The sequence below is a fragment of the Gallus gallus genome, chromosome 1 (assembly GCF_016699485.2).
Source record: "Gallus gallus isolate bGalGal1 chromosome 1, bGalGal1.mat.broiler.GRCg7b, whole genome shotgun sequence".
NCBI classification, from domain to species: Eukaryota; Metazoa; Chordata; class Aves; order Galliformes; family Phasianidae; genus Gallus; species Gallus gallus.
Window position 1 is genome coordinate 54269539 of NC_052532.1, and position 19931 is coordinate 54289469.

At 41.2% G+C, this 19931-nt stretch overlaps 1 protein-coding gene, 1 long non-coding RNA gene and 1 other non-coding gene across 3 annotated transcripts in view; 2 read left to right on the top strand and 1 right to left on the bottom strand.

The window, feature by feature from the left end:
* The window catches only part of APPL2 (adaptor protein, phosphotyrosine interacting with PH domain and leucine zipper 2), a 33463-nt gene that overhangs the window by 11187 nt on the left and 2345 nt on the right, over window positions 1–19931 (top strand). Inside the window, exons 3-19 of the mRNA XM_003640409.6 lie at window positions 2855–2914; window positions 3391–3462; window positions 5231–5318; window positions 7421–7462; window positions 7581–7639; window positions 8589–8735; window positions 10929–11011; window positions 14755–14913; window positions 16080–16268; window positions 16561–16603; window positions 16684–16740; window positions 16851–16939; window positions 17841–17993; window positions 18118–18170; window positions 18803–18977; window positions 19627–19663; window positions 19788–19928. Of these exons, the coding sequence (XP_003640457.1) occupies window positions 2855–2914; window positions 3391–3462; window positions 5231–5318; window positions 7421–7462; window positions 7581–7639; window positions 8589–8735; window positions 10929–11011; window positions 14755–14913; window positions 16080–16268; window positions 16561–16603; window positions 16684–16740; window positions 16851–16939; window positions 17841–17993; window positions 18118–18170; window positions 18803–18977; window positions 19627–19663; window positions 19788–19928 (1647 nt within the window). The remainder of the gene's footprint in view (window positions 1–2854; window positions 2915–3390; window positions 3463–5230; window positions 5319–7420; window positions 7463–7580; window positions 7640–8588; window positions 8736–10928; window positions 11012–14754; window positions 14914–16079; window positions 16269–16560; window positions 16604–16683; window positions 16741–16850; window positions 16940–17840; window positions 17994–18117; window positions 18171–18802; window positions 18978–19626; window positions 19664–19787; window positions 19929–19931) is intronic.
* Window positions 2532–2620, top strand: MIR12210 (microRNA mir-12210). The gene has a single exon (NR_161960.1). It is a non-coding gene; the product is annotated as a microRNA mir-12210 (primary transcript).
* On the bottom strand, window positions 13212–19788 carry LOC121107117. The gene is made up of 2 exons (XR_005840609.2): window positions 19245–19788; window positions 13212–19142 (listed from the first exon to the last, which is right to left on the bottom strand). It is a non-coding gene; the product is annotated as an uncharacterized LOC121107117 (long non-coding RNA).

Here is a 19931-nt window from a genome sequence, read left to right on the forward strand (position 1 = left end):
CCAGTACTGATTAGTTCTGCCTTCATGTAGAACATCTGGATTTCTCTTGAGGTCTCTGTTATGTTTCTGCCTGAAAGCATTACTTTGTCAATAATTACTTTGTCAATAGCTCTCCCACTCCAGCAATGCTTGATGAATTCTGAAATTTCAGTGTGAACGAGATGTTGAGTAGGCAGTTGGGACTGGGTGGTAGCTGTTCTTTTGCTGTGGTTTGCTGAATTTCAGTCACTTCAGGTTAAAAGAAGTGAACGTTGCTGTATTCTGTAGCAAAATGTTTAGGAACTGGGTTGAAACCTCTTAAAATGATTTCCCTGGATTCAGTGGATCTGCCAGCTGAAGAAATGCAAATAGCTTTTAAGTCTTGAGACTGATTAGTAGTGGGGGGAGGAGAAGGCTGATTAGGAACAAATGGAGGAGGATTAACCAAACTTTCCCAGATTAGTGTGTTTAGCAATGCAGTATTACCACTAGGTCAGCAGAGCAGTTTGCCTTCTTCCTGTTCCTTATGCAATGTGATTGCGTTTAATTTCACTGGCTTAACGTGAATTGTTCTACAAGTGTTTGTGCTGTGTGTGTGATGTGATGAAAGCACCCCTGCAAAGCCTGGCATGGTTGGGAAACGGGAGGCAGGACCTGGGATTCCCTCCTCTGTGCAGGCAGGATTGAGTAAAGTGGTGGTGGTGTTTTGACACAAAGAATCAATCCAGTGAGAGCCATCAGAAATGTGTCCTGCCGGCATCAACGGAGCAGAAGTAATATGTGGCAGAATAACATGTGGAATGGTTGTCCCAAAGTCATCCTGACTTTCTGTGGGGAAAGAAAAGGGAAAAAAAGAAGCGTATTTCTAAATTCAGATGATTTCAAAAGATTTCTGACATCGATCCAGCTATAAAAGTAGCGCATAGCACCGCAGTTGCTGTGTGAGGACTTGCTGTTCTTACAGTTCTTACTCGGCTTTGAGGTTGTATTCATGGCAAAGATCCCAGGCCTGAGAACTTCTGCTGCTTTCTGTAGTCTTAAATTCATCTTTGGGCTCCAGCCACACGCACACAAACAAGCACACCCTTTTCATGTCATCGGTCCGCACGGAGAGAGCCTCCTCCTGTCATCAAGTCCCTGCTTGCCAGCCAGCTCCCAATCTGCAGGTGGAGGAGTCTCTTGGATGTTGTGCTGCCTGCGGTGGGTAGTTAAGGCTTATTCCCATCCTCCCCTGAGCTCTTAACAAGGTTGGTTAACTTATTAAGTCACAACATCCTTCTCCATCCACTGGCTTCAGAAATACTTACATGCCAAGTGGCTGTGTAAAGCCTTTTTGTGTTAGAAACTCCACAGTCTGTGTAACCAACCTGCACGTCTTGCATGAATCCTGAGTATTACTGCTTGATGAAAGTGTAGCGATTGGTCTGAGACACAAAACAAGACTAATCCACCATTGTGAGAATGGTGAGAATAGTCATGAGGTGCACATGATCTGAGTTTGGACCCAGATTAACTCCGGCTCAGAGCCCCTGTTTGTGACTTGTAAGGCCTCTGCTCTGACATCTTCACCCTCCTCTGAGTGTTACCGCCATGGTGTTTTAAGAAGGTCAGAGTTAGCTCATCCTTTTTCTGCTGTGCGTTCACAGTGCAGCTCTTCACATACAGCTGCTGTTACCCGGGCTGTGGTAATGCCTCTTTTTTCTTGCTGTGCTCCTGTGCACACCTAAGCCTGGCTGAACGATTGGGATGAGCCTTGCTGTCTGCATTAACCCCCCTTTGTAGTGTGCCACGGTAGGCAGGCACAGCAGGCTGTAGAGCAGTATGTCAGAGGTGGCATGAGGCCAAAGTAAAGGCTGTTTCAGAATTTCTGGCCCAGATGGCAACTCTGCTTGCTCAGAGGGACACAGGGAGGGAACACACAAACTCTGTCCTAGTTTTAATCGTTTTCTGTACCAGCCCCAGCAGAACGCTGTTAAAGCAGTTCAGAGATTGCCATGAGCTTTACAAGCTCTCTGTGGCCTTAACACATTTTATTTCCCCCTCCAAATATGTAGTTTAAAATGAAAAGTGGTGAGTTTTGTATTTTACCAACAAAGAGAAGGGTCTGTCAAGGTTTAAAGCAGAATTCATTTCCCCCTGCTCCATTTTACTTTCTCAGTTTTAAGTCATTGCTAACAAATCAGGGCAACAGCAGTTGATATACCAGTGTTGTGAATATATTAATTCAAAATTGACATATCCAAATGCTTTTCTTTTTTTTTCCAGCTAGTTCAAGCGAAATTATATACCCTCCCTACAAGTCTTGCTTTGTCTCACTCTTAAGGGTGTGAATACTTTCATTGGATTCAGCTGTAAGAATACAGAATTATGCACTCTTTTGTAGTCCTGTATCAACTTAAGGCAGTTTAGTTAAATTGTAGAACATTCCCTAAGCACGAACACCTCATATAAGGGCACATCTACTGGTTCTCCTTATTCCTGAAGATTCTGGGGAAAGATGATTAACCAGTATGAAACATTCTTAGGCTGTTACAACAGCTTATGTGTTTGAAGTTGTTCTGAATCTATCTTGGAAGAAAAAAATCCCAGCAAATTTCACCTCTGTTCAAAGTTAACTTCCAAGATAGATTCAGAACAACTTCAAACACATAAGCTGTTGTAACTTTCAAAGAAGTTTAACTTTAAAAAGCTGTGTTGATTATGTCTGAAGTTTGTCATAATTACTGCTTTCCTACGCAGGCATTTTGGGAATGTTTGTTCATATACAACTGAATGTTAGTGTAAGTAGTTGCAGATTCAGTCAAGGAGCCTCTCATGAAATAGTGTTAACAGCAGAGCTACAGGCTTTCAATTAATGTGTAACTTTTGTTTGTAGAATGAAATGTGTCTTGCCACACAGCAGCTTTCGAAGCAGCTCCTTGCCTACGAAAAGCAGGTATGTTCAACGTCTTACCTTTGGTTTACCCTTCAGCACCTGCAAAGAAGCCCATTCAAAAAGCCTTCTTTCCAAAAGTGCTTACTCCGTTGGATTTACTTGACGTCATGTGAAGAGTTTTGCAAAATGCCCTGAGATGTGCAACAAAGTTAGGGCACTTCTCAGCATCTCAAAATATAAAAGAAAGAAAGAAACAAAAACAGTGCAAATTATTAGTTAATGAATTTATGGAGATGCAGCCTATTTGGTTCCTACTGTGTGACTATAACTTTAAAATGAGCCTAATAAGCATTCATTGCATGTTGTCTAAAATCTATTAATTTTGAACAAGAGAAACAGAGTATAAAGAACTTTTATTAATGAGTTACTATTTTTTCATTTAGTTTTACTGTAGAATCATTTTTTTTACCTGTGTTGTAAAGCACTTCTTGTGTCAGCTTTGTTGATACTCACCAAAGGCATGTTTCTGTTTTCAGCATTTTGCCTTAGGAAAAGGAGATGAAGAAGTGATATCCACCCTTCATTACTTTTCCAAAGTTGTGGATGAGGTAATTTGAACTGCCAGTATTCTGTTATTACAATGGTAGTGGAACGTTGGAGGGTTATTTCTTGTGGTCTTTTCCCTTTTGGTTCTGAGCCTTCCCACTGAAGGTTAGATGGTGCCTGGGTTTTACAGAGTCATTTAAACAGAGGTGGAAAGAAGTGTAGTAGAGCCCTTTAGTAATGATGTCTTTAGCTCTGTGGAGCACCAGAGCTGGATCTGTGGCTTCCTCTCACATGCTATTCTCAAAGCAAATCTCAACTTACTAAATAGGGGAATTAGAAAAGAGTCTGAAGCAGGACATGTTTCAAATAGACTAGGGACATTTTTAATTTCATTCAATTTAAAAATGGCATATACTTTTTCAAGCTTTAGATGCTTTAGTTTGAGCCAGAACTGCCCATGGATGGATGCAGGACAGTTAAAAATTTGAAGTGCTGCACTTATCCCATGGATTACTCTAATGATATAATGAGAAGAATCTTAAAGGTGAAGTTTGCCCTTAGTTTTCTGCTGCACGTGTGCTCTCAGGAGATAGCTGAAAGGATCATTTACTGCTACAAGCCTTGTACTTGTCTTTGTGAAGTACGAGCAGTTAAAAACTAGAACTTTCTCCTTCCTAGATATGAGAGACCTGTGCCCTTTGTGAGCTGAAACCAGAGAACCTTGCTGCTCAGTTCTTTCAGTCACATTTTCTCACAAGAGCCTTCCTGTTCCTCAGCCTCCTTTTATGTGTGTTAGCTATCCCCCATACCTTTGTTCCGGCTGTCCTGTGTACAGGAGTTGAGTTGCCCTTGTTAAGTTCTGTATTGTCAGGTGAGAAAAGCTGCCTTCATCCTTTCCTTCCTAATCCTCCTGGCGGCCTTCAGAATGATACTGTGAGCAAGTGCAGGGATTATCATGTCAGTGTATGGCATAATCCCATATTAGGTTCTCTAGCAGTGTGATTGATAATTGACACAACCCATTTAAGATTTGACATGCCATTGCAGACATGAGAACCTCTCCTTCATCTTAAACGATGTCAAACATGCTTTAAAATATGTCTTCGTCTACTGAGTTTTAGAGACACACAAAAGGAAGAACAAGAAAATGCTGTGGAAGTTGAATATTGCCCCTTGTGATTTTGTCCTGGGCAGTCCTTGTGAATGGAGAGAGAGACTGTGGTCACAAAAGTGGAACTGTAACTCTGTGCTGTAGAGACCAACAAAAACTGGTTGGTGAAGGCAGATTACACATGAAATCTTACTTTGTTAATGACTAGAATTAATGGTGAACTACCCTAACACAGTATGTGGGAACTGGAAAGTTCTTGGATCCCTAAAAAGCAGTAAGCAGGGGCAAAACCCCCATCTGTCTCTAAAAATTGTGCTTTAAGCACTGAAGTACTGGTCTGTAGCCACGAGTGTCATTTTTCTACTGCCTGGGCAGCCTACTCTAGCCGACCCTTCTTGAGCCAGGTAGTTTGTGCAGATGATATCAAGAGATCCCTCCAAACTAAGCAATTCTGTAGCTGTGTGAACCATAGTGACACTTGGCAGTCTTGCTGCTATATTTCTCATCCCAAATGGTGGAAATATAAATCCACCAGAAGACTGTACATATTTTTTCTTGATTAAAGGTTTGCTAAGAACTTTTTATGGCTTGTGATTAAAGTTAACAAATGTGCCCTATGGCCTGTATCAACACTGGTTACAGAGAGCTCAGCAACAGACGGTGTGTTATTCTTTTTAATTGCATCGTGTCTTAGTGCATTCCTCTGTTCTCTGTTTTAGCTCAACGTTCTCCATTCCGAATTGGCAAAACAGCTTGCAGATACAATGATTCTCCCAATAATACAATTTCGGGAGAAGGATCTCACAGGTAAGTTGTATTGTAAGTTTTAATTTTCCTCTTGGTATTCCTTCTTGCTTGTTTTCTAATAAGCTGAGGCATAGTCCCATGTAAGAGTTCGTTCTGATAATCCACGCTAAAGTTGTGGGGGTTTTTTGTTTTTATTTTTTTTCCCTGCTGTAGAATTGCATTGACATATACTTTCATTCAGACGTAAACAGTGCAATTTCACCACATACACATTATGTATGGGTTAAGTTTGGAAATACACACCCTTGTTCTTTGTTGTGTCACTGCACTTTTACACAAGCGTACTTTCAGTGAAGCCAGTGATGATTTAGTTGCCTAAAACAGGGAAAGTTAGCAGTGAAACTGGCTTGCAAACAACATTAATCCCTCTGTAGAAGTTTGCGATTGTTTGAAAAGCACAAGCAGGAATACTTTCCTTACTTCACAGTATAATATATCCCCTCCCTTTTAAGCAGCTAGTCCTCTTTAAGTCCCTTCCATACAAGGGTAGTTCCAAGTAACTCAGTTGCACAAACTTGGAAATTCCATACTTAAACAGCAAAGCAATAGTGCAAACATTGGGTGTAATTTCAAGAAACAAATTCTTCCAAGGTCAAGATCAAGGACCCTCTAACCTACTCATGCAGCAGGACCGTGAGTTCTTACTGCAGGATTAAAGAAGAAACAACGATTTCTCATGCTAAATTTACTCTACTGCTTATATACTGCTTAAAGGCATCATGATACGGGAGACAAAAAACAACCCAGAACCCTGCAGCTAAATAGTGAGTAGTGTAGTTTTCTTATGCCATAGAATCTCATTGGAAACTGCAGAGACATCAGAGTGGTTATAAAAATGGATATGTTGCTCACAGTATAATGTCAAGAATGCGTAGCAGTGTTTGGATGGTAAGATGTTGGCTCTAGAAAGGCTTTAACACCTCCTTAATGTGGCTTCACTGATACAGTGAATCATTTCCCGTCTGTAGGGATTTTGTTCCTTGCTCATAAAAGGAGACAGAAAAGACAGAAACCAAAGCCTCAGCTGCTTCATAAGAAAGGATGAAAGTTTATTTAACTTCCCTCGATGTCAAAATGTTATTCGTTCCACCTGTCCATCCTGGCCACTGTTTTTCACTACCTGTAGAGAAACATTTTTGTTGGAGGGCTGGCCATGCTGAAATTTCATCATAGGATTAAATGTGGAAACAGAAGATTAACTGTGTTTTGGTTTTTTTTTAACTTCTGATCTCTTTATGAATTGAATATTGTAGAAACCTTTAGGTGCAAGTTAGTCACACCTGGAAGGAATTTCTGTCTTCCTACATTAGAATCATGTGGAAGTGTTCTGGGAAGACAAAGCTGGCATGAAGCTGATTTATGAATAGATTGTTCAAATAATCAGAGACCATGAGGACATCCTACACTTGTACTGTTTTCCTTTTCACAGTTGCATAATGACAGGTCTTATGAATGTGCTTGCTTTGTAGCCTTTTGAGAAGGATTTTGCCAGTTACAATGTACACTGATATGAGCACTGAGAGCAGTTTGTACCCCATGCTTTTCAAAGTTGAATCACCTGTTCAGTATCTCTTCTACCTGCCTGAGAAACTGGTGGCCAATGTTTGCCACATGAACATCATAGCTGGCAATCAGATGTATTGGATAACTATTTATTTTCACAGAGAGTAGCAAAAAAAGTTCCATGTTGATGGAGAAGATTACATACATGAAAGGAGCTTAGGCCATGTGTCACTGGGACTTTGTTAAATTTCTTGGTATCACGTAAACTTTGTCAGGATGTTCAGAACTGCTGACAGACGTGAGCTTTTTGTGATAGCAAGCATAGTGAAATGGTGCTTCTTTGGGTAAGATACACTGACAGATAAGGAATCTTCTTCATGGTGACAACTTTATCTATCGAGTAAACTAACTCAACTCTTATTTTCCTGTCTGCTTGTTTGTCTTGCAACTGACGTGGTAAGATATAATTTTGAAGACAGGCATGACACTCTGCTTTGAAAGGATTGGAATGACAGGTGTTCAGCATGCCATCAGTGATCGCAGTTGAACCAAATGTTTACAGCAGTTTTTACTTTGAATATTCAATTTCTCTTTTTCAGAAGTCAGCACATTGAAGGATCTTTTTGGCCTTGCCAGCACTGGTATGTTTCCTAGATTCGTTTGTTCCTAATGATGTGCACCTGTTATATCACAGAAGACATTTTTAATCTATGCACACACACATCACATTTCTAAAAACATAATATTCCTTGTCTACAGAACATGACGTGTCCATGGCAAAGTATAGCAGGTTACCGAAAAGGAAAGAAAATGAAAAGGTAAAGAACGTGAAAGGGAAAAGGAGAACTTCTCATCGGCCATTCTGTCTTCATCACTGTAGCTAATCCTTACATAAGCTTATGAACTTTGGAGAGTTCATCAGTTAAATTCACAGTAGCTCAGGAGTACTGGTGATCTCATTTCTAAGCAGACACAAAGCTTCTAGACATGAGTTCAGCAATTATACCTGTTTCTCCAAGCTGGGCAAGTGTTGCTGAACTACAGCCCTTGCGGTCCAGAGGATCTCTTCAGATGGAGGCAAATGGCCAAATGGCTATAAATAGACTTATATAGGCCTACTGTTTTACAGCTAATGTGGTGATGCTGTATCACTGGGTACAATTCATTTCAAAGCGTGTCTCGAAGCCTTGTGTCTGCTGTTTATAAAGCATTCCATTGTTCTGCATCTGCCTGTAAGCTGTCGCTTACGGCACACCAAACTGTGTTGGTGGGGTTGCTCTACGTTTCTTCTTCCTTGCCCACTGGACCACTATTCCAAAATAACACCTCTATATGCCAAAAATGTATGATGGCCCTATGCTGAGAGGGCTTCAGTTCCACGGGATGGTCCTTCAGAGGGCATGCATTGCAGAACAGAATGTGATACAGCATATTATGAATTATTCATCTCTGTGTTCTGCACTTGAAGGCTTGTGTTGTGATCTCAGCTGCAAACAAATCTCTTGCATTGAGATCAGATCCAGAATATTAGTTGTGGTAGTTTTGTAGTTAATAACCACAGGGACTGCCCAAATGCTTAAGTATTTTTACAGAGGAGGGCTTGAAGTTGATTTGGGTTTTGGATTTCCTTTGTTAGTCTCTCATCCTTCATGTTAATGTGTAGAAGTTCTGTAATGAACCTTGTCTAAAGATAACTTGAAAATAACCAGTAAATGTATCCTCGTGCACAGTAACAATTTGTCAACCTACTTACCAATTTTTATTTAGCATAAGGCAGAAGTGGCAAAAGAAGTGGCAAATGCAAGGAGAAAGCAGCATCTTTCATCTCTACAATATTACTGTGCCCTGAATGCTCTGCAGTACAGGAAGAGAGTGGCAATGATGGAACCTATGCTGGGATATACACGAGGACAGGTATGGACAGTAAAACTACAGTTAGGCCTCTCCCTGGGAAAAGTAAAACACTGTAGCTCTGGATTCATCAATTTATGAGAACTGACAAATGAAAGCAGAGAAAAATAGCCCAAAACTTCTCTCAGCATGCCTAGGTTCTAACAACTGTTCACATTTATGACAGGTAGTTCAGTGTTCAGGTATTGAAGAGAGGTACCAGTGGGGGGGAAAAAAACGTACTGTACACTTGTATGCAAAATCAGCCTGGGGTTAATTCTTTCACAGCTAAGTTTTCAGTACAAAAGCATTTACTTCTACTGTTTACTCAGTGTCTGCACAAACTCTCCTATGTAGCACTTTCCCTCCTGGCACATAATGCTCAGCATACTGATGAGGAGTGCACACCACAAGGAACAGAGCATGCACTGCAGAACTAGCAGAGCAGAACAGTAGGGTGGATTGAGCATAAGGCTGGGAAATCCTGTGTCTAATCTTCATTCTGCCAGCAGTTTGTTGTAATGGCTGAACACACGCTTCTCAAATCTGTGAGGTGAGGTAGTAATACTGTTAATTTGACTCTCCAGGATGGTAGGAGGATTAATAAACCAGTGCTTTCACAGCACTTGATTCTCATTACTGGCCCATCTTAAGTATCTGTTGTGCTTTGAAACTGATGAAAGAAAGCAAAGGGAAAAACGAGAGCTGGACTGTGAAAATAATAAAAATGGGTGCAATGGTCTGTTTGAGATGGCAGTGTGGATCATCATATCCACTGTCCTCTTTTTTTTTTACTGATAATGTGCTCTGTATAAAATAGGTGCTTAATGAGAATTCAATCACTTTTCCCACCATGGGAGCCAATACTGATTCTTTGTTTTATAATTGTTTATCCTGAGCAAAAGAGTTGCACCAGTTCCCCTTTTGTGGAAGCCAAACAAGTTCCTTTATCTGGAAAAACTGCCATATGTCAGTGCTTTGTGCAGGAAAGTCTGAGGTTGTCACGGGAAAGGCAGAATAGCCAGAAGCCAGTTGATATTATTTAAATACTGAGAATCACCCCTCGGCTTTTAAACTATATATTTTCTTTGTTAATTATTCAAAACGTGTGGCTAGCACTTCACATGTCCACAGAAAGAGCAGAACATAAGGAATTCTTAGAAGAAGCGGTGGCTAAGGTACAGGATTTATTTGACTGAAAACTGTCCTCAAAGTCTAAACTGGATGTGTCAGTCTCTCATTATTGTCAGTGGAATGCAGTGCTCTTCCCTCCTGCAGTAGGCTTCTGACATAAATAGGCGAAGCATTCTTGAAGAGAGTCTGCTTCCTCTACTTTGTAAAGGGACTCTGTGGCCAAGCGTATAGTTGCAGAAATCTGAGATGTAAGTAAGAGGAATCCTATGACCCTGAATTAGGGAAAATGAGTGGAATCACGAGTAGTGTTGTGTTAGATAAACTGCTTAACAGCAAATCGTTGTTTTGAAGTTTCTGCTTTCCTCTCTAGAATAGTTTGCTAAATGTTTTTGGTAAAACTAATTAATTACACGCACACCACAAGCCATGTCCGTGTTCCTAGTGTGCCCCAGAGCAAGAATCCAAGATAAAGCCTACATGGAACTGTGTAGCTATGCTGTTGCATGCTGGCTGAGCCATACCAGCAAAGCGAATGCGGCTTCGTCATTAAAAAGCACACTTGGGCCTTTGTGGATTTTTTTAGTTCCTTTAGTAGAGCAAAATCCATGGTAAAACTGTAGAACTGATTGCTGTGGAGATGTGTGCTAGCACAGCTGCACTTCATCATTTGTCTGACTGACTTGATAGATTTCCAGGTTGGTCCACTAAATCTAACGGGTGATTCACATCCCATTCCTGTTGAGGTGACACTGCATGCAGTGGCTTGTAACACCACAGACCCAATTCTGCACGATGCCAGTGTGGGAGAACGCTGCCTCTTTCCTCTTTGTGGTCATTCAGCTCGTTCGCTGGAAACATACCTGTCAGCAGCCAATAGCTTATGTGTAAGAGGGCATATGAGAGCGTGGAAAGGTGCAAAAGAGAAAAGTGCGAAGGAAGGCAACACAGTTGTTTTAACCATTATTTGATTGCCAGCCCAAAGCATCAGTCATAATGGGATCAGTGCTAACACAGCCCCTACAGTCTCTTATTTGTCTGCCAGAACAGAGATGACTTCCAGTGTCCCTTCTTTATATTTTTCAGATCAACTTCTTTAAGAAAGGAGCGGAGATGTTTTCCAAAAGATTGGACAGCTTTCTGACATCTGTTTCAGATATGGTTCAGAGGTGAAATAATACTGTTGTTTCTTTTTTGTTTGTCCCTTTGAATTCTGAGTAATAGTACTGTAACCTTTCACACATAATAGACACTGCTGCTGTTTCTGACACAGGAGAGTACTTCTGTGCTTGTATTGCACTGTTGAACATGCTTTGGTACAGCAGCAAGTGGAAAGGGAGTGGGATGTCTGTGCACATAAAGGAAAGTACCATCAGTGCACTGAGGAGTATTTGTACAGTGTAGCCAGGGAAGCATTCGAATGCTTTTTTATACCACAGTGTCTCTTCATGAACACAAAAGCATGACATTTGGGCTTGAAATGGGTTAATTGAATTAATATATAATAAAGTGAAAGTGCGTCCTGAAGTAGAGGTATTTATACTTCTTGGCTCTTCTGTAATAATAACCATGGATTATTATTACAGCAACCTTCCAAATAAGGTTTAGGAGCTGTAGCATTTGATGTTGTAGCTACACAAAGTAATTGAAGCTCCTTGCCCTAGAGACAGTACTTGTCACATCCAGTGTAGGCTCTGTCAGTTCACTGAGTTTAACCTGCTTTGTTTAAGTACCTATTTCAATAAACTGCCCCACTTTTGTGGTTCTACTTTTGAGATCCTTTCTTCCTTGTTCCCTCTCTGTCCTCCTCTGTTTTAGTGAAGATTGACATTAATTTTAATTAAGTCCTTGTAAATGTTGTAAACTTTACATTTAAAACATAATCACATTAGAGAGAACACTCATCGTTTATTTTAAATCAGTGGGAACACTGAACTGAACCCTTTGCTTTATAGCCTCATACCTTTCATACTGGAGTATATCCAAATCATTACTTATTCTGACTTGGTGGCATTTTAAATAATGCATACTTGTTAATTTGAGAACAGTGCTATAAGTAATCTCCCAGTGTAGGAGACTGTCTCTCTCTAAATAATGTTTTATTTCCTATAACTTTATGCTTATTTATATCTTTTTCCGAGCTCAATTCTGAGATAAGTTTCCCTACAGTCTGCATAGTGTTTGCACAGTTTGGAGGATGGGCTTTCAGCTCCCTTGAGGTGGTGCCCTTCATTCAGGGTAGGCACACTGCCTGTGTCTTACGGGCACGGGGAGGATCACCACTGGATCATCACTGTAGGATAAACACTTGTTGAAAAATCTGGCGTGTTTGTGTTCTAGATAGGACACAACACTGAATGGAAGCAAAAATAGACTGCTTTATTTGTCTGAGTCTGGTTTGATGTTTTTCTGTCATGCAGCAAAGCTGGAAAGGGCAACTCAGATGTAACTGGTGCAGTCGTGTGACATGTTTGGAAAACCCCAAATTGAAGCTCGCAGCATTGTGAATGACATTGTGCAGCTGAGCACTTACTGACACAGGACACGGTTTCATTACTGAAGGTTATACAGCCACTGAAAAACGTGCTGCCCACTCCTTTCCTCCTTTAGTGCTGGGGATCACAAGGCCTCAGTGAGTCAGCTCTGCTTGCTGATCAAGCTGAAAGCTTTTTGTAAGATTTGTTTTCCCTTGGAACAAGCTGAGAGCCACTGCACAGCTACAGAATTTCAGCACTGATGTAGTCTTGCATCTGTTTAAGCTGACTGTAAAACTGACTCTTCATATTTAGATGTAGATTAATCTATATAGTAAATACTGCTAGCATTGTCAAAACTCATTAGAAAGGATGAACTATTGAAATATTCTCAGTAACCATTTGGTCTGGCTGCCACAAATATATATAGAATTGACAGGTTTTCCTAGCTTTCTATCTTGAAGATAAGAAAGGTGGGCCTTAAGAAGAGGATTCCAGTCTCAGGAACTCCAAAGGTGCTGGGGCAGTTTTGTTTTTAAGAAATACAGGCTCTGTACAGCCTGTATCACATACTCGTGTACTCCAAAAGGGCAGCAAGTAGGGGTAAAAGATGCTTAAAGCATAGTGTCCGGTGTTAAATGCCTTCTAAGGTGAATAATGACAAATACTCTTATCTTCCTACCCCATAAGTTTTCCTAATATCCTAGGAACTTGCTCTAGGGAACCTCTTTTAGCAGTGGGAGTGGACTAGATAATCTCCACAGGTCCCTTCCACTCCTTATGTTTCAGTCATTATGTGATAAAGAAGAAATCAAACATTTACTGACGTTGTTTCTCTGGAAGACAAAGGACAGCTGCTGCAGTATGGCCCTTCAGAGGTGATCTCATCTGGTCACCTGCTGAGAGCAGGACCTCCTTGAGCAGCGTGCTCAGGGCTGTGTCCAGTTGAACTCTGAGTCTCTTTCTATCTCACATGTACAGTACTTTGCTACTCCTTGTGTCCGTTGTCTTTCATCTATCACTGCACACCTCCAAGAAGGGATGGTTCCATCTGTCTCCATCTGCTTTATTTTCTTCCACTAGGTTATTAAGCTAGCTCCTCTTCATCTTCATAAGGCTGGAAAACAATTCTACAGCCTTTTCTCACGTCACGTGCTCTGCTTTCCTGACTGTCTTGCTTTTTGTTTCTGACTGTCATATGCTGGGGCACCAAAACTAGACACAGTGTCTACTGGAGGCTCGAAAACCACTGGATAGGTGGGAATGGTGACTTCAGTCAGCTGCTATCTGTACTATTGCTCATGCAGCCCAGGATGTAGCTGGCATTTTTTTACTGTAAGAGCACGGTGCTGGCTTGTGCCGCAGGACCTTCAGTCCTTTGCTGAAATCTTTCTACCCAGATGCCTCCTGGTGTTTACTGTTGCATAGGGCTTCTCCACCCCAGACAGGACTTTGCCTTTGCTGAACTTCATGAGGTTCTTTCACCCACCAAGCTAGACATTGCATCACAGCAGGCAGTCAGGATGGTCAGATATGATTTATCCTTGGTAAATCTGTGCTTGCTGTTCCCATTTGCCACCTTCACCTTCATGTGCCTGGAAATGGCTTCTAGGAAAACTTGCAGCAATTCCAGGATGTTATACCAGATATATAGTTCTGTGAAAGTCAAGAGATACTACAGGAAAGCCTGCTTTGAACTGTGCCATTAGAGCACCATCTGTATATGTTCAGCAGGGTAAACTCAGGCATTTATTTTAGAAGCTGTCACTCAAAAAAACAAACAAAAACCCAACAACTTAATTCTTCATTCTCAACACTTAAACGTGCCTCCTGTTTACTCATTTCAGGCTTACAGAATAATTCTGATCATTATCCCTGTATACTGTTTATGGAAAGAAGATAACTGTTGATCACAAATTGGAGGGGAAAAAAGGCACAGCTATTATAAGAGACATTGAGAGTAACGCCTTCAAGCTGGGCTTTCACAATAAAGAGCAAGGGGAAATGCTGGCTGTGCTTTTGCTGCCAGCCTGCCATACACACAGCCATATTTTCTTTAAACCATTGTTAATATCTTCAGAGCATACACATCTTGTCTCTTGGGCCTCAGATGGCATTTTCCTGGAGTAGTTCCTTATTGTATGTTCCTTCCTTCTATTCTTTCCTAACTTGACTGATTTATTCAGTCCTTAGGGAAGGACTCAGCCCTGTAGTCTTACATTACATTTCCTATAGAAATCTCATCTGAAAATAAACTTTATCTTTGCATTCATTACTCTCCCAACCAGTAGATTTTACTCAAATGCTTTATATATTTAAATGGCTTCATATATAATCTCAGCTGATGTTTTTTGTTCATGTTGGGTCACAGATGTTATCTGTATCCTGCTATGAATTGACTAATGGTGGTTCTGAATTTGTTTTGTTTTGTTTTTCAGCATACAGGGAGAGTTGGATGCTGAAGCTGAAAAAATGAGGATATCCCAGCAGGACTTAATTTCAGTTAATGAGTCTGTTTATACCCCAGACTCTGATGTAACTTCACCTGTTATCAATAGGAATCTCATCCAGAAGGCTGGCTACCTTAATCTTAGAAAGTAAGACAGCCGTTGCTGCCTGCTGCTTTCTGTAATTGCTGACTAGTTGCTGTATTACTGGTTTTTTTAGGTCTTGAACACTTCTCAGATAATGATGTTCTAGGCTCCTGAATCGCTGTGGTAGCTTTACCCTTCAACTCCTAAGTGTCTCTGCCACCTTTGAAAATGTGTTTGAGAAGCTTAAACCCAATTAGGGGCATTTGATATGATTTCCCTGAAAACAGCGGTTTACTTCTGGTTGAATTTGCCTTCAGGGATGATTTTCTGTGATTAGCTGGGTAAAAGTTAGAAGCCTATGTGTCTGTGCTCAGATTGTTCCCAGTTCTTAGGGCTCAGGAAAACAGTGTTTACAAAGAACAGCTAGCTATACTTTGTATTTAATATGGGTTTTTATAAACCACGTCCTTTGCATAAACACAAGTTTCATGGACCACACAAGTTAAATGTATGCCATACAGAGAGTTACCTCTGCAGATTTTCCAAATAAGATCTTCCAGCTCCTACAGCAGCAGAGCGAGGTGGCATAGGATAACATGGTCTATGTAACTGAAAAAAGTCAGTTCATTTCTGTCTTACTTGTAATATTTTCTTGTTTTCCTTGTATTGGATACTTAGGATTTCTAGCAGCGTTCTAAGTGCTGGCTTACAATATAACAGAAAGGATTTCATAGCAAGGCAGATAAACTTTGAGATACTGCAGAAGACGCTTACAATGTTCCAAAATTGCTCGTGCTGCTCAGCAGCTTGAAAATATTTTTTTAATCAAGCTTGATAGTATTTCATGTCAGTTACTCAATACTAACAATTCATGTATCACATAACTAGGAGATACTGCAGAGAATCTTCTTACCCTCGGATGTTTAGAATTAGAAAGCCCCATCCAGGCTGGATTGAGCAACTTGATCTGGCGGGAGATGTCCCTGCCTATAGCAGTGGGGTTAGAACTATCTTAAAGGTCCCTTCCAACCTTAACCATTCTACGAGATGAATTCTTCACCTTAGATTAAGGATTAATCTCTGCTAGGAATAGGTATTGATTTTACTTCTCATCATTAAAACTTTTGCACGGCTGAGCATAAAGTTCAGGGTACGTTTGAAGTTTCTTTAGGTCACGTGGAGTCATTTTTAAATAGTAATGAGTTTTTATCACTGCATCTTCTTTTTAGTAAAACAGGTCTGGTGACTACAACTTGGGAAAGACTATACTTCTTCACCCAAGGTGGCAACTTGATGTGTCAACCGAGGGGAGCGGTAGCTGGAGGATTGATTCAGGACCTGGACAACTGCTCTGTTATGGCTGTGGACTGCGAAGACAGAAGATATTGCTTTCAGATCACTACTCCTACAGGCAAAACGTATGAGAGACAGGCATTATTGAGGACACCCAGTCACACCTGCCTGCTCAGATATTGTTTCATGTAAAACTTGCTTGCTAGAATAGTAAGCCTTTCTGGGTTTCTGGAAGGTTGTTAACTAAGAGCGTGTTTATTCCCATCTTCCCCGACAACTGTCTGAAGAGCAAAGGCAGTATCCTTTAGCTGCAGCCTGTTTGTGATTTTTGTTCCTTAAAAAGTTAATGGAAACATTGACACTGTAAGACTGGGAGTCCTGTCCACTGCTAGCGCTGATACACTGTTTGTATTTTAGGGGTATAACTCTTCAAGCAGAAAGCAGGAAGGAATACGAGGAGGTAAAAATATTGTCTTGATGTTGTCATTCTTGTATAAACATGAGTGTGAAGAGTTCAGCTCTTATTTTTTTGCCTTCTAGTGGATATGTGCCATCAACAACATTTCCAGACAGATCTATCTCACCGACAATCCAGAGGTGGGAGATTGTTTCCATCTTTCAGTCCATTCCTTACCATTTGCCTTACTGTTGTTCATTATGTGACGATGCATCCAATGTTGCTCTGTTGTTCTGTTTTGTTTTCCTAGGCAGCTGCAATCAAGTTAAATCAGACGGCCCTACAAGCAGTGACTCCCATTACTAGCTTTGCAAAAAAACATGAAGCTCACCATCCCAGGTAATGTACTCACTTTCATGGACATGAGACTGCTGCCTGCTCAGTCACACTCCTCTCACATGGCAGCAGTCACCCAGGAGAAGGTCCTGTCTAGCCCCTGCCCTTACTATCTTATGTGTTCCAGCAAGTTCCTCTACTTCTGATGTTGCCTGCTGAAAGCCAGAAGAGATGCAAAGTGTTGAGGGTAATTCTTATTGTTCCACAGCACAGCCTTGAAGCTCCACGTAGTTGCCACTGCGTTTTTGTTTTCTTCTAAAACAAACACGCTTTACTTCTAAGCACTTTGCAGTAAAGGAACAACTTGTGATGTGGATAATACAGCAGAGCTCCCATTGTACATTGAAATATTCTTGCACGTTATCTCAACTAATTCCTGTCAGTCTGTCACAGGAGTGTGCCTCACCGTGCTGTCAAAATAGTTACTGTTGTTCTCATGCGCTCATTCAAGTCAGTCAGTCAATCTTTGAAGAAGATGCAGGAAGAGATCTGTATGTGACACTTCTAACTATCACGTTGCTTGTGGCCACATAAGATCTCAAAGACTGGCCACAATTTGCATGTTCAGAAACAAGTCCAGGTCTCTGCTGTTTGGACTGGTCACCAGACTGCAAATATGGCCACCAGAGGGCAGGGGGGAAACAGCAACGTGCTCCTGGCAGTCAGTCTGCATGGAGTTGATCTGCATTAGGGTTTAATATACCAACAAGTTATTTGTTTCTAAATAATTGTAGGTATAAAAAACAGGACAGATTTTACTTTAGACCTCAGTAATGCTTATTTTTGTTAATGAATACTACTTCAGTCCACTTTGGATCTTTGGATAATCTTGTCTTCCTTCCAAAGCACAGATGCAGTGTCAGGTGTCACTGATTAAATTTTGTTTTTCCCCTTTTAACTTTAGCCAGAATGTAAAGCCTACAGATAATGGTAAAACAACTCCCAGTGAATCAGCTGGCATTCAGGACTCCACGCAACTTATTGCTCTTGGTACGCCGATTCAGTTTGATATTGTACTGCCTGCCACAGAATTCCTGGACCAGAACAGAGGTGGCAGGTATGGTCAGAGACGGTGATTTCTCACCTTAGCAGAGTCATTTTTGGAGGAGAATATCAGATGTTTCAGCATTTATATGTGGTGACCAGAATCTATTATGATAGTTTTCATTCTTCTTTCACAGGCGTGCAAACCCATTTGGGGAGTCTGAAGATGGTAGCAAAGATGAGGAGGAAGGTCAGTGCTTCATTTTCCCAGATAAAAGCAGCTGTGATCTCAGGCTTAGTTCAGCCCTCTCTGGTGTCTCTTAATGAAAGCACCTGGCATCTGGAGCAGGCACAGAAACCCATAGTATAGTTGAAGCTGGTTGTGTTTCAGAAGCCTGCCTATTAAATATCGCTGGCTGTGAATACAAACTTTCTTCTTTGACAGTCCAAGCTGTATTGCAGATTAGGTTTATTTCAAAAGTTTAAAGTCAAAAAGATTTGGTCTTCTTAGATCTGCTGTCCCATTGCAAAGTAGGATGGCTCACAGAGAGGCTGTGAGAATCAGGCACCTCTGCATCATCAGCAACAGCAGCACCCTTAGCCACTGCAGGACATGGGAGCGTGCAGTGCCTGGTGCCTGCCCTGTGTCTCAGACTGAACAACTGGATCACCATAGCACAGCTGAAGTGTAGCATTCTTTGTGGTGCTGCTACTTGAAGCGGCTTAAAACTGCATCAGAACAACACCTGGCTCATAGAGGGCAATCACCACCCACATTTATCTCTGTATTTCCAAGGGGAAAGAAAGTAACTCCATCGGTATTTCCAACTACTAGAAAATGGAAGTAGCACAGTGAGAGACGTTGTGCCTTTTATCTTCCAGATTCACTCTTGCAGCAGATGTTCATCGTTCGGTTTTTAGGATCCATGGCTGTTCAGTCAGACAACACAAGCGAGGTGATTTACGAAGCCATGAGACAAGTGTTAGCTGCTCGCGCGATCCACAACATATTCCGTATGACTGAATCTCATCTCATGGTCACCAGCAAGAACCTGAGGTACTGCAAAATCTTCATTGCTTATCCCTTGTCAGTATGCTGTTCTCTTCGTGAAACCTGGGATGAGGATTTTCTGCTCCTCCAAGGAATGCACCCTTCAAGGGAGCGAGACCCTGAGATTGACTTCACGTAGAAGACCCTCCTGACTTCAGTTCTAAGAACGTCCTGCCAAAATGTAGAGGGGGTGGTGGGGCTGTAAAATCCTACAAATACACTTAAAAAAAAAAAAAAAAAAAAAAAAAAAAAAGCACTTAAAGCTTCTCTTACCTTACATGTAATAACAGCAGAAAAGCCATCGCACTGTCCTGGTGTCAGCAGCGTCACCATAGAGTATGTTTGGACAAGACTTTAACTGGAGTGTGTGTTCGTACACACACATACAGCGTTAGCTCACGCCCATGGGATGCTCACCAAACTGGTGATTCCGAAGGTCAATGTGACCAACAGGTTATGCAGCTGGGAGTCGGCCTAGAGTTAAACTTTGCCACTGACTGAGTTGAAGTCACAATAAAACATTTGATTCCATGCATATGTTTCCTCACCAGTAAAACAGATACAGCGATTGCCTTATGATTATAAAGTACCTTGAAGTTACTGATAAGAACTGCTCTAAAAACATCTACTTTTTTTCCCCTACATGTAATTACAGATTAATAGATCCTCAAACGCAAGTTACACGAGCCAGTGTAAGTAACCTTGTTTGGAATCTGGTTTTCTATCACAGCATTGAATGCTTAGGCCCACCAACCTGAGCTCTTGGCCAAGCCAGCTACATGCTGATTAAAAAAGGCTTTTATTGCAATTTTGCAGTTTGAACTTGCCACTGTGACTCAGTTTGCTGCTCATCAGGATAACAAGAGACTGATTGGTTTTGTGGTCCACCTCCGTGAGACCCCAGGAGAAGAGTCCATGAGTGCCTATGTTTTTGAGAGCAACACAGAAGGAGAAAAGGTT